This window comes from Musa acuminata, chromosome BXJ3-7 (assembly GCF_036884655.1).
Source record: "Musa acuminata AAA Group cultivar baxijiao chromosome BXJ3-7, Cavendish_Baxijiao_AAA, whole genome shotgun sequence".
NCBI lineage: Eukaryota > Viridiplantae > Streptophyta > Magnoliopsida > Zingiberales > Musaceae > Musa > Musa acuminata.
The window spans coordinates 39,190,077-39,202,222 of NC_088355.1; the positions used below are offsets into that span (position 1 = coordinate 39,190,077).

At 37.9% G+C, this 12,146-nt stretch overlaps 2 protein-coding genes across 2 annotated transcripts; both read right to left on the minus strand.

The window, feature by feature from the left end:
• Window positions 1-1,232: 1,232 nt before the first annotated feature.
• Window positions 1,233-2,251, minus strand: LOC103992573 (uncharacterized protein At4g08330, chloroplastic). Its single transcript, XM_009412333.3, has 2 exons — window positions 1,951-2,251; window positions 1,233-1,873 (listed from the first exon to the last, which is right to left on the minus strand). Exons 1-2 carry the CDS (start codon window positions 2,010-2,012, stop codon window positions 1,477-1,479), a joined length of 459 nt encoding a protein of 152 aa, XP_009410608.1. The 5' UTR covers window positions 2,013-2,251; the 3' UTR covers window positions 1,233-1,476.
• Window positions 2,252-4,688: 2,437 nt separating this feature from the next.
• On the minus strand, window positions 4,689-8,554 carry LOC135642376 (uncharacterized). The gene is made up of 4 exons (XM_065158492.1): window positions 8,444-8,554; window positions 8,173-8,354; window positions 6,079-6,421; window positions 4,689-4,937 (listed from the first exon to the last, which is right to left on the minus strand). The coding sequence occupies exons 1-4, from the start codon at window positions 8,522-8,524 to the stop codon at window positions 4,872-4,874; spliced, it is 672 nt and encodes a 223-aa protein (XP_065014564.1). The 5' UTR covers window positions 8,525-8,554; the 3' UTR covers window positions 4,689-4,871.
• Window positions 8,555-12,146: the final 3,592 nt, after the last annotated feature.

Here is a 12,146-nt window from a genome sequence, read left to right on the forward strand (position 1 = left end):
GTGCACTTGATAATTCCAAATCTTTGAAGAGGTGAGGCATAGCAAAAGTGTATGGGTTGTCAGCAAACCCATACACTTTTTGTTCAAAACAAACCAACGGTTTCTTTTAGTTCATTTCGGAGTATCTAAAGTCATTGAGACACTGTAAGCCTTCTTCGACACCATGTCGTTGTACATCGGAATCCATCCGTCTCTTTACTCTTAACAAGCTTAACGTCCCACTCTGATCACAGGATTGTTCATCCCAAAGCTACAATCGTTAGGATGACATGGGTGGGCGATATGGAGTAGCCAAAAACATCATCCTCAAGATACTATCGACATGAAGAAATTTGGTGAGCTTCGATCCAAGTAAGTCTACATTCGTCTCGTCTCACCTTCAGGTGGCATTTGGTCCTCGATCGACTGGCAAACAGAGTTGGGATCCGCAAGAAATTTACTTCAAGTGTTTTTTGTTCATGAAATTGAGAAATGTGGTGTTCTTTGGAAAGATGTTTGTGATTTCTAACGAAATTGAAATACCACTAATTCTTTCAAAAGGGTACCGAGAATGAAACTGAAAGCCAATGCCACAACCAAAACATTGGGAACCATAACAGGAGATGCCAATTTAATGCAACTGCTCAAATATAATGATCCTATCTACATTAAAAAATATATATCATGTGTGCATACAATATGATAATATGAAATATATGAAAAGAAAATCAGCACATATTGAAAACTGAAATATTATTTATTGAAGTCAAAAGGCTTAATATAAAGATAACAAATGAGTTCAATGAACTTTTGATAATCGAAAATCAAGATTCATCGTACCATACTAATAATCGTTCGATACAGATTATACCTAATACACCCCACTATATCACATGTCGATACATACCGATGATCGATCGGTATACCGATACAGATCAATGTCACATCTAAAATCTGAAAATACAACCATCCGAGTATTTGTAATTGATCTCACACTCTCTTGCTAGTCCAAATTATCTAAATAGAAATCTGATCTGCAAGTGCTACCATGGCATGAGCCTTCTAACAAAGGCAACAGAGGTATAAAGGTGAACACCAAGGAGACAACACACTTCAAACTCAACCTTTCAAAAGTAGATCTACTCACATTTCCTTCCCTTTTTCTCTCATGAACAACCACTCACACAAAACTGGATCCATGTTTCAAAAATGAAGTACCATTTTGCACAAATCCAACAAAAAGAGCTGTATGATTTTGTAGAAAGAACATCAATTCGACATATGCAAACCAACAAAATTAGTTCAAATATCACAATAATCATCTGCTTTCTCCTAATTTTGAAGCTAAAAAGGAGACCTTTTCTTCTCGCTGTACAAGACTCGAGTGAGAGGATAAACACCACGATTTCACGATTTAGTAACTACATATATGAATATATATAACCATCCATTATCCCTAATTCCATCGCCCATCACCCATAACCCACAACCCATCTATCAGTCTAAAAGAAGAGTACCCGAGTCGTCGTCGGAGGGCTGCAGAGCGCCGATCCTTATCTTGTACTTCCGGGAGCCGGAGGATGCAGGGTAATTGCTCTCCGACGACCCCTCGGAGGGAGAAGAAGGGGAGGAGGTGCCGTCGTAGGTGGCGACGCCGATAAGGCTACCGCAGCCGCGGCAGAGCAGGCGGGTCTGGTGGCGGAAGAGGCCCCAGGAGCGGCGGGAGCGGAAGTAGGGGAGGCAGCGGAGCTCGTCGGCCTGCGTGAACCGGCTCTCGTCGATGGCGACGAACGACACAACGCCCTTCTTGATGGCCTTCCCATACTCAACCCCGATCTTGGCGGTGTTCCGGTCCGACGAGCTCAGGTTCAGCGCGTAGCCGCAGTGACCGCAGCTGCCAAGAGGAAATCTCAAGATACTCGGCTGCTTCTCCCAATTCGCGGTGTTCACACACAGGAGGAGGGAGTGTACCTGTAGAAGACGTCTCTTTGGGAGCAAGAGGTGGCGTCGCGGCTGGTGTTGTGGAGAACCATCGGAGATCTCGAGAGAAGGTACGGATGACAGGAGGAAGAGGAGGAGAAGAAGAGTGAACCGGCCGGCAGCGATCCTTTCTTCGTTGTTGCTCTTCTCGTCGTCGTCGTCGTCGGGGAAGACGCGTCTGTGCCTACCTCAATCGACCCCAAATCCCGTGTTAGAATCAATCGAGCCAACTGGTGCTGTCGTGTTCCAACAAGAAATGGTATTCGTTTAGCATCACCTCGTCAAGAGATATGACTCAAACCCTATATATATATATATACATACATACATATATATGTATGTACATATATATATATACATACATACATACATATATATGTATGTACATATATATATACATACATATATACATATATATACATATATATATGTATATATATACATATATGTATATATATATATATAAATATATATACATATATATATACATACATATATATATATATATACATATATATATATACATACATATATATATATACATATATATATATACATACATATATATATATATACATATATATATATATATAAAGCCATTTACTGAATGAAAATTATATCTCAAATTCTTCATTCCTTCTAGATTAAATGAAAATTATATCTCAGATAATAATTTTATTTTACTTTTGCCGTAGCAAATGCAAAGAATTCATATTGTATTATCAATATTCGAGATTGAATAGTGAATTATCACTAGTTTATCTCTGTCTCTCGGAAAACAAAGCCATGATCTATCATTTTATGTGTTGCGTCATCGTCTTTATTATATATAATTAATTATTAAACGTTTTCAATATTTAAAGAATAATTTAAATTAAAACATTTAAATTTCTTAAATTAGAAGATAATGAAGTGTCAAATTCACTATACATTCATGCTTGACCTAAATTAATTTCAACTTTTGATCAAATTAGAAAGGAACTAAGTTCAATTTAAACTAAACATGGACTTGAATCGGTTTGGAATCACCCTAAATCGATAGCGATAAACCATAAGCCTCGAGCTAGACTCAACTAGACTTGAACCGGGTTGACTCTACTCTACCCTTACTAACCTAACTTAGTTCGAGTCCAATCTAAGTTAGACCCATGCCTAAGCTGAGCCTATGCCAATCAGATTTGACCAAACCATGGCCAAGCAATTCAATTTTCAATGACATAAATTAGAAAAAAAAATATTTCACATCCTTTCAACTAGTTAAATCTATCTAAAAAGATCTATCAATAATAAAATAAAAAGATCTTCAATGAGATTTTTAATCAAAATATGTCAATTATGATTAAAATTCAAAGTAACATAGTAAATATTAAATTTATCATGCATCTTAAAATTTGAAAATATACAATTAATTAATTTCCAAGTGCACAAAAAATTTTATCAATCAAAACATAAATAAAATACTTCTTAAATTAAATTAAAGAAATAAACTAAGAACTCACAATTATCTTAAGTCGAATCGTCCTTCTTCTTTCTTCCTTCTTTTGGTTGTCGAACTCTTTCCGGTGAGAGTCTCGACTGAAATAGTCTTTGCTCGACTCTTCTTGGTTATAAATCTTAATTTTTAATTAATTATATTATTCTAAATGTACTCATTAAAATTAAGAAATAGTGTAAGTAAACAAACTATTCTAATAAGGTAAAATGCAAAATATAGAATTTTCAATTTAGGAAAACATGGAATAAAAATCCAGTGATTACAACAAAGAATGTATTCTATTTGCAAGGACATAATAACTTTATCAACCATTCAAAAGGGCTCAAGCAGCAGTCTTTGGACAGGAACAAAAAGACCAGCATGGAGGAAGATGCTTCCCATTCTCGCCTGGGTGAATGATTATGTTGGACAAAAGCTCTAAATATGTTTGTTCTAAAGAGTGACAAAAATCTTATCAGTAGCCACTTTGATGCAAGAGAAGAGATGCCCTCTGTTCCATTGGCCAAAGACAAGTAACATATAGCAGCAATCAATCTAAAACACTACTCACAGAAAAGATGGAAGTTTTAGAGAGCTTGTGGTTTGATGATGTGACCTACATTTGGTTAGTACACAGAACTCAAGACCAAAAGAAACAGAGGAAAAGAAGGTATCTAATGAGCTCCACATGATGCCCAGAAACTGTAAACAAGCTTTATTAGTTCATGTACCTGAGCAAATGCAACTTGGAATTGAACTATGTCAGCATTGAGTTTCTCAGGATTGTCCACCAGACCCAAAATGAAAGGGTTCTCAGAAATTTTAGCACAATTCTGTGCTTGTCAATCTGGTGGCAACTCTCAGGTGCCATTGTATCCCTTAGCCAAGACAAACTAGGTAAATGAAGAACCAAACAAACACAGAAATCAAAATGACCTAATTAAGAAGCTTTGAACCTTTTAATCATAGTCTAAGCTCAGCCATGTGGCAATACTACAAGGTGAGTGGATCCTCGAGAATAACAATAAAAGCAGAAATGGCAAATTTTGCTATAAAACACATTTCAAAAGCAACAAGTAAAAATGTCCTTCATACCAAGGATTACTGTTATGCGTATCTTGACCACTGTGCAAGCAAGGTAGAAGGCATTCTGATATACCATCAAGATAATGAGCAAATATGGAGCACTTATTAGAAATCATAGTTCAGCTTGCATAGAAAAGAGGTATCAAACAGAAAAATGTAGTCGTCGGCATCGAGTGCAAACATCGGAGGCTCCTGTGAGTCAATTCCATTTGAACAAAGACATGTTTAACAGCTTGTGGGCCAAGCTTGTCCAGTATATTGACCGATGTTTACTTTCCATATTAACGCAAGCATAAGAATCCCATAAACAAATTCATCAACCTTGAAAGGAGTAGCCCACGGAATGAAACTTTTACTCTTCAATCATGAATGCCACTTTATCGTGCTTCAGAAAATCATGTGTTGTGTGATCCACCACCTGTAATAAAGTGATATTCCAAATTAAAAAAATCCAAACGAAACAAGTTTTACAAATGAAGTCCATATAACTGCTTCTATAATCAGAAAAACTTGTTGCATAAAGTTCATACTAAAAAGCAGGAATGTAGCATGATAGACAGTACAATTGGCTGGCATGTTTTGCTAGAACCTCCAAAGCCTCCTGTATTTGGAGAGGAACTTGGCCATATTTTGTGCTCCGAGGAGCATGGATTACCTTGTATTAGAGCTTTAGAGTAATATATTTCTCCTTTTCGGAAAAAAAAAATGAAACTAGCAGTTTTGCCCGAAAGAGAAACATCATGAATTTCATCATAAAATCTCCAATTTGCTGTCATGCTGCTGAAGTGTGAACTTGTATTAACAAAATAATTTTGAATGTTAAACTAGTAACAAGAGTTTACAATGAAATGAGCAAGAAAAATCAGGCAACAAAGTGTTTGGTGACGTTTACATGGGTATGAAGATACCTATGAAGAGTACTGTGGGCTGACTGCCTGACTTATGCAACAGAGTTCATTGATTAGGTGTTTTAGACTCTTTATCTTCCGAATTATAAATATAGCCTGCCATACCTAAACTTAAAGTTTTGAGGACTAGAAGAATAATGTTTTAAGAAATGCTTTTGCTCTCCCATGATACCACCATAGCTGTCTTTTATTTGTTAGTCTCCCCATCAACATATCCACAAAAAAATCAGCATTACTCTCATCACATGTCATTTGTCCAATAAACAGAACTCTCTTTCAAGAATTTCATATTTAGTTGGATTTAGCAGATACTAAACTAAAATTCCAGACAACATATTAAAAGTTATATATATAGTTCCTGTGTTGAAATAAAAGAAGTCAGCTTGCGTGTCTGATAATATCAGCTGGAAAGGGGTTGTGTACTGATGAGAAATGGAAAGGGAATAATGAGGGTGACACAGTCAAAAGATGAAATACAAAAGTTAACACAACGTTTTTCATAGCCACAAAAGACAATATGCCCTGTGATATAGGAACATGTGGCCCGATGGAACAAACAATGATGTGAAGTAATTCTGGAGACATAGGCAAAAATCCTAAGAACAACATAACTGCTATACATTTAAAAACACCAGATATGAAGATGCTCACATTTGTGTTGCTTAGCTCTAGATTGTAGAAGTCCATTGTTTTTTTCTTGAACAAAGGGCCTGCGTGCCATGTGCCAACATTAAGCTTTAGAAATTTAGGACCAGAAATTCGGAAAACACAAACATCATCAGGATGAGGGGGCATGTAATAGTGGCCACAGCAAGATTGAATGGGTTTCTGTCCATCCTCATTGATAATTTCACTTTCATTCAGTATAGATGCCTTGGCAACACCTAGATACCAGTCTTCGCCACCAACTGATCCAAGACACTGGGTAACACTTGCATGATGAGTGATCTTAGAAAATTTAAGGTCTCTGTCTTCTAGATGCATGATATAAAACCTGTTAATGAAAAATATCAGTACTGTGTCTAATGAAAAGAGATGTAAAATGCATAAAAGTGGAGAAATGGTAGGCCCTGGAAAGGCTGACATATGAGACACATTGCATAGAAGCAGTGTTCAATATAATATAAAACTCCAAAAGCATTTCCCAGGTAATTGTCATCAATATCCTCCAAGTAAAACTTGTATGATGCAAAGCATGACATGATGGAAGGTATATGCACCGACATCTGACTTCTGTGATCATACAATTATGAAGACAATGAAGATGGATACAATTCCATATCTACAGAGAGAACTTAAACAGAATAAAATATTCCTTACAGGCGTTTAAAGGTCACAAAAATTGATTTCTTTTAAAAAAGGCTTATATTGGCAACAGTGAAGCAATGCAAACTAAGCCAAATAAATTGTTTGTCTATTGTTATTAAAATTAAGATATGAATAGATAACTAAAACACATGGTATGGGGCTATATATGCATCTTGTCAGCTATTTATTATTGAAAAACCAAAGATTTTCCTAGCTTCCCGTGAACAAGAGTATGCTTTTTTCTTCCCTCTTCATGATAGCTGCACATAATCCCGAGGTACTGGAGGCCCTAGCTACACATTGACTAATAACCCTTAACTGCAATCTCTCTCTCTCTCTCTTTTCCTCTCGAGTTTTGACCAATATGTTGTTAAACCGTTCACCTGTCCAGCTGCAGACTCTCTTTCATGTTGCTGCCCTATTTGCACATAGTGTTGGAGTCTGAACATCTATTCCAGTAATTGTAACAAGAAGCATAGTTAATGGCATCTTAGCTTGGTGGAAGAAAGTGGATATCAGCTTGTAATTTTTGCTGAACCTGGCTGGTGCTGTCAAATACAGAGCTGGAGCTATAGAAATCGTCATGCATAACAGGAGGGCAACCAAGCTGCGAACCTACTAACCAGAACCGATTTAACCCCAGGTTCTTGGATCTTTCACATGATTGCGTTCAAAGCCGATCATTCAAGGGGATATTTTGAGGCAGCAAAGATTGATATTTGTTTCATTCATACAAAGCCTATTCAAGAGGATATTCTGAAGCTGCAAAGATTGATATTCATTTCATCCATACAAAACCTATCATTCAAGAGGATATCTAAGGCTGCAATGATTGATATTCATTTCATCAATACAAGTTTCTCCTTCCAATTTAAAAGAAGAGGTCAGCCAACAAAGGTTATAAACATAGAGCTATTAACAAACACATAAAAGATATTAACAATTGCATCAAGTGATGTCATGAGAAAAGCAAACCAAGAGGCAAATTGCAAACCACCTAATTAGAATCCAGATCTCCTTGCACCTTGTTTGATTTCTTTTCTAAACTATGAACTAAAAAAGATTAAAATCTGTAAGAGAAGAGAACCAGCAATCAATCGACAACAAGCTACCTTAAGTTTAGATGACAAAAGACAGCATAAAAACCTTGCTTATGTTGGATTTGAGTTACAATGAACTGTAACTGACAGAAAGATTATGACGTTGTTTCTCTACCTTCTTCAAATTTTCATTTTTCCCTTTCTGTTGCCTAATTGGAAGAAAGCGAACTAATTTAATTTAATTATGGGGTTGAAAGATTCAGAAAAACTACAGACATCGAGCTTGATCCACAAAATCGACTCTTTCCAACTATTTTATAATTAAGTCATTCAATCTTTCTTAAAAAGAAATCTAGAAAACAAAGCAAGAAAAAAAAATCACGGAAAAAAGACAAACCTTGGGACACCGCGGTGGAGCTCCAACTGCGCGTCGTGGGGACCGTACTCTTCGCCGTCGGAGGACGCAGAGATCACCTGCCCGAAGTCCGCGAACCTCGCCGGAGTCACTTCGATGGGCTTAAGCTTGACGATCTTAGGCGAGGAAGGCTTCAATGCGCTGGCGGGGTAAGAAGAACCCATCTAGTAACACACGAAACGAACTCTCCACACCATCACGCACGAAACAATCCAAACTTCAATCTTTAGGAGATTCAGTCGGAAGAGAGTACCTTCAGCCTTTGGGAAGGCGACGAGGAGGAGTGCGAGGAGACGCGGCAGAAGAAGAGGGCCGAGCGGCTCAAGGCGAGCATCCAACCTTCCGTGTGGAGGGGAGCCGAACCTTGACCTCTCATGTATATATATATATATATATATATATATATATATAAGTAATACAATTTAGTATTGAGTAAAATATTTTATTGATACACATACTTCTCTAATTCAAATATTAATTGGACGATTGGATTGGGCATAATAATTCAATTTGATGAATTATTATTGCTCATAAATGTTGTGATCGTGAAGTTATTGTCGGTCCCATTTATCGAAGTGTATGCAATACATTTAACACCCAACAGGCTTCACCACCAGACTGGTGGGACCCAATTATTCTCCACGTGGCATCTTACCACCATTTCAAAAAGGAGAACATTGGGCGGGCTCAACAGTTATTTCTCCAGAAGCTTCCCCTCCGTCGGTGAAGCTGGTGGCGGACGAAGAAACCCTACTTCTTTCGATCGCCCTCGCATAGGTAGACGACGCCACGGGTGATCGGCGCTGTCTCGGCTAGGCGATGCGGCAACCAGATCTCTGTCTCGAGCACGGCATCGGCAAGGATGGCCTCCTCCTCCTCCTCCACGGTTCCGCTACCCAGGTCCGTCCGATCCCTCATTCTTTGCATCGATCTCGCTTCGCTCGGTGCCGTCTCTTCGTTAGGTTTCTTGAACGGATGACGCCGGTGCATATGGTCATCTGTCTTACGAAAGATATAGCCATTGAAGATTCGAGCGGCTTCTTGGATTCCTTCGGTAGCTCACGAGGTCGGTTCTTGAATCTTTTCGGGGTTGCTTTTGATCTTGCCTGTTCCACCGTGCGATGCGACGGGTTCTTGAATCTGGTTGGAGTTGCTCATAAAAGTCTTGCCGCTTCCACCGTGCGATGCGACGGGGTCTTGAATCTGGTTGGAGTTGCTCATAAAAGTGTTGCCGCTTCCGCTGTGCGATGCGATGGGTTCTTGGATCCTGTTCCAGTTGCTCATAATAGTGTTGTCTCTTCCGCTCTGCATTGCGATGAATTCTTGAATCTTTTTCCGATAGATCTTCGAGGTAGTCGCCTTCTTTTGAGATATGCAATGGGATGGTTCATAATCCCCACATCAAGAATTGAGGTCGCTAAAATTATGGTCACGTTAGAGAATTGCCATCTCTGTCCTCGATAGTTTAGGACAGATCCGTGGTCTAGTTGTCCCTTGCCCTAAGGGGAATCTTTGTAGGCTGTACCACAAAGGGCCTGAGCTCGCGAAATCCTTGTTCGTTCTTTTGGGTGCGCCAGACCTCATCTGATCCTCTGACCTGTGACTTCTGGAATTTCCCATGTTTTAGTTATTGTGCTAGGATGAGTTGTTCTATGAACGATGAGGAAAACCAGTTGATGCTACTATTCTTGGGGTCACAGCTTGCCTTTGTTATTATTAATTATTATTATATTTGTCATACACACGATCCCCTTGGTACTATGGATATGTTAATTTTTCCTGCTACATGAGTAGAAACAAATATGTGTTTATTGATAGAATAAGAAGTCTGGCTCATCTTAGCTATCTGTGGTTATAATACAAGCATTAGTTGCTGCTTTGTGGAGTTTCTGTTATTTTTTCTAACCATTTCTAGCATCTAGTTCTCTCTCTCACTCTCTCTCTCTAGATCAGTTCTTATTTTTTCTTCGACCTTCCATCTATTTAATTATTCTTTTTTTTGACATTTTGATATCTTGCGTTAAAAAGGTCTTTCTCTCTCTCTCTCTCACATCCCTTTTCATTCTTCCACTGCTCGTCTGTTTTGTTATTCTTTTAGTGACAATTTGACATTGCCTTGATATGGGCTTCTTGGATGACTAGGCTTAGCTATTGTAGTTATCAGTGATTTAAAAAGCGTTAGGCGTCAAAAGACATCAAGGTCCAAAAACGCCCAAGGCGCTAGGCGCTTGCCCGAGTGAAACGAGATGCTAAAATATAAAAATATATAATATAATTAATAAATATAATTATTTAAATAAAAATATTATTAAATTAAGAAAATTAGGTACAAAATCATAATAAATAAATAAATCATAATAGTATTTTTTTTAAATAAAAATATACTATTAAATAAATAAAAATTAATGGTATTAAAATTAAAATAATATATTATTAATCTAATAAATAAAAATACTATTATTAGTATACAGTTAGTAGTATATTGTTAATAGTATAGTGAGAAGAGTGTGAGAAGACCGAGGCTGTTGAGGCAACGACAATGGTAGCAAGCGACAGCCGTAGCGGGAACGGCGAGTGACAGCGGGAGTGGGAGCGGGAGCTGCGAGCGACAGCAGCGATTGTGGCAGCCGCGAGTAGTGACAGTAGCGGCGAGCAGCGACAATGGCAGCGGCAGCAGAGAGCAGCGACAGCGGAGAAGAAATCTCGGTGGTAAAATCGCGAGTGTTAGGGTTGGGGAAGTCAGGGAAATCGCGAGAGGGAGCCTAATATCGGTGATTTAGTTAGTTCGATTGAACCAACTAAAGCACTGGAGACCAACCATACCTAAAAATCTGGTTCGGTCGCCTGGTTTAACCCAGACGCTCGCCCGAAGCGCTCGGCGCTTGGGCTCGGGCGAGCGCCCAGGCAACGCCTCTTTGAAGCGAGACGCCTGAACATGAAGCGAGGCGCTCGAGCCTCGCCTCGCCTCGCTCGAGCGCCTAGGCAAGCGCCCGAGCGCCTATTGAAATCACCGATAGTTATAGTCACTAAAAAGAAGGTTACTCATGGAAAATGAATTGGTCAAATAAATACTTCTGATGAAATTAAATGATCTCATTATTTTTTGTCTTTCGTTGTGGAACTTCAGAAATTATTATATTTGCATGTACTTTGGTGATCCTAAAATTTATCGTCTTAATTCACAATCTTGAAACCCTTAGGTTAGTATATAACACTATTCTAGAGTTATAATCATCAAACTATAGTGCATTTTTTTATTGAAATAGTGCGTTCTCAGAAATCATTTCAGATCTGATTGCAAGGTCCAGCAGATAAGACTTTTTTAGCTTTTGCTATGTTGTTACTCTTCTGTCAAACTGAATCACATGTTTCCTTATTGTAATCCTGGACTATCAGGATGTTACTGGTGCTAGAATATGCATAATAAGAACAAATTGATACATTGGTATGATTTCTTATGATGCTGTACTTGATGATAGTTTATGGTATTAAGTTCACTCCATGTATGAAGATCCTTCATTCATATTTTAGAAGACGATCTTCTAGAAGTTATCTTTAGTAATACTAACACCTTGCCAGAATTATATATTTCTTTTATAGGTCGCTAGTTGGAATTTGTTGACAACTATTGTTGTGTTACCTGAATATGTTTTCTTCATCTAGCAAGTAATACTATTTGCTTAGTGGGCTTTTGTTGGGAAAAATTTTGGCTGCACTCAGTTTCATGTTTGTGTAACTTTTTTTTTTCCAAAAATAAAATATTATTAACTAAAGACAAGATTACAACAATTCTGCTAATCAGAAGTTACAGTTCAATCTCCAAGAAATATTTGCTTTCTAAATTTTTGCCTAAGAAGCAAGGGAGTGGGCCGCCTTATTTGCATTTCTTTGTACAATGTCTTGATGAGATTTATATATAGTCACTTTCAACTTCCAATTTAGTTATTCGTTATTTA

Coding starts and splice junctions, on each gene's coding strand:
- LOC103992573 (XM_009412333.3), bottom strand. CDS start 2,012: ATGGTTCTCCACAACACCAGCCGCGACGCCACCTCTTGCTCCCAAAGA. Junction 1,874..1,950: donor CAAAGAGACGTCTTCTACAG/GTACACTCCCTC, acceptor TCCTCTTGGCAG/CTGCGGTCACTGCGGCTACG.
- LOC135642376 (XM_065158492.1), bottom strand. CDS start 8,524: ATGCTCGCCTTGAGCCGCTCGGCCCTCTTCTTCTGCCGCGTCTCCTCG. Junction 6,422..8,172: donor CTCCACCGCGGTGTCCCAAG/GTTTGTCTTTTT, acceptor TTTCATTAACAG/GTTTTATATCATGCATCTAG. Junction 4,938..6,078: donor TAGAGCTAAGCAACACAAAT/GTGAGCATCTTC, acceptor ACTTTATTACAG/GTGGTGGATCACACAACACA.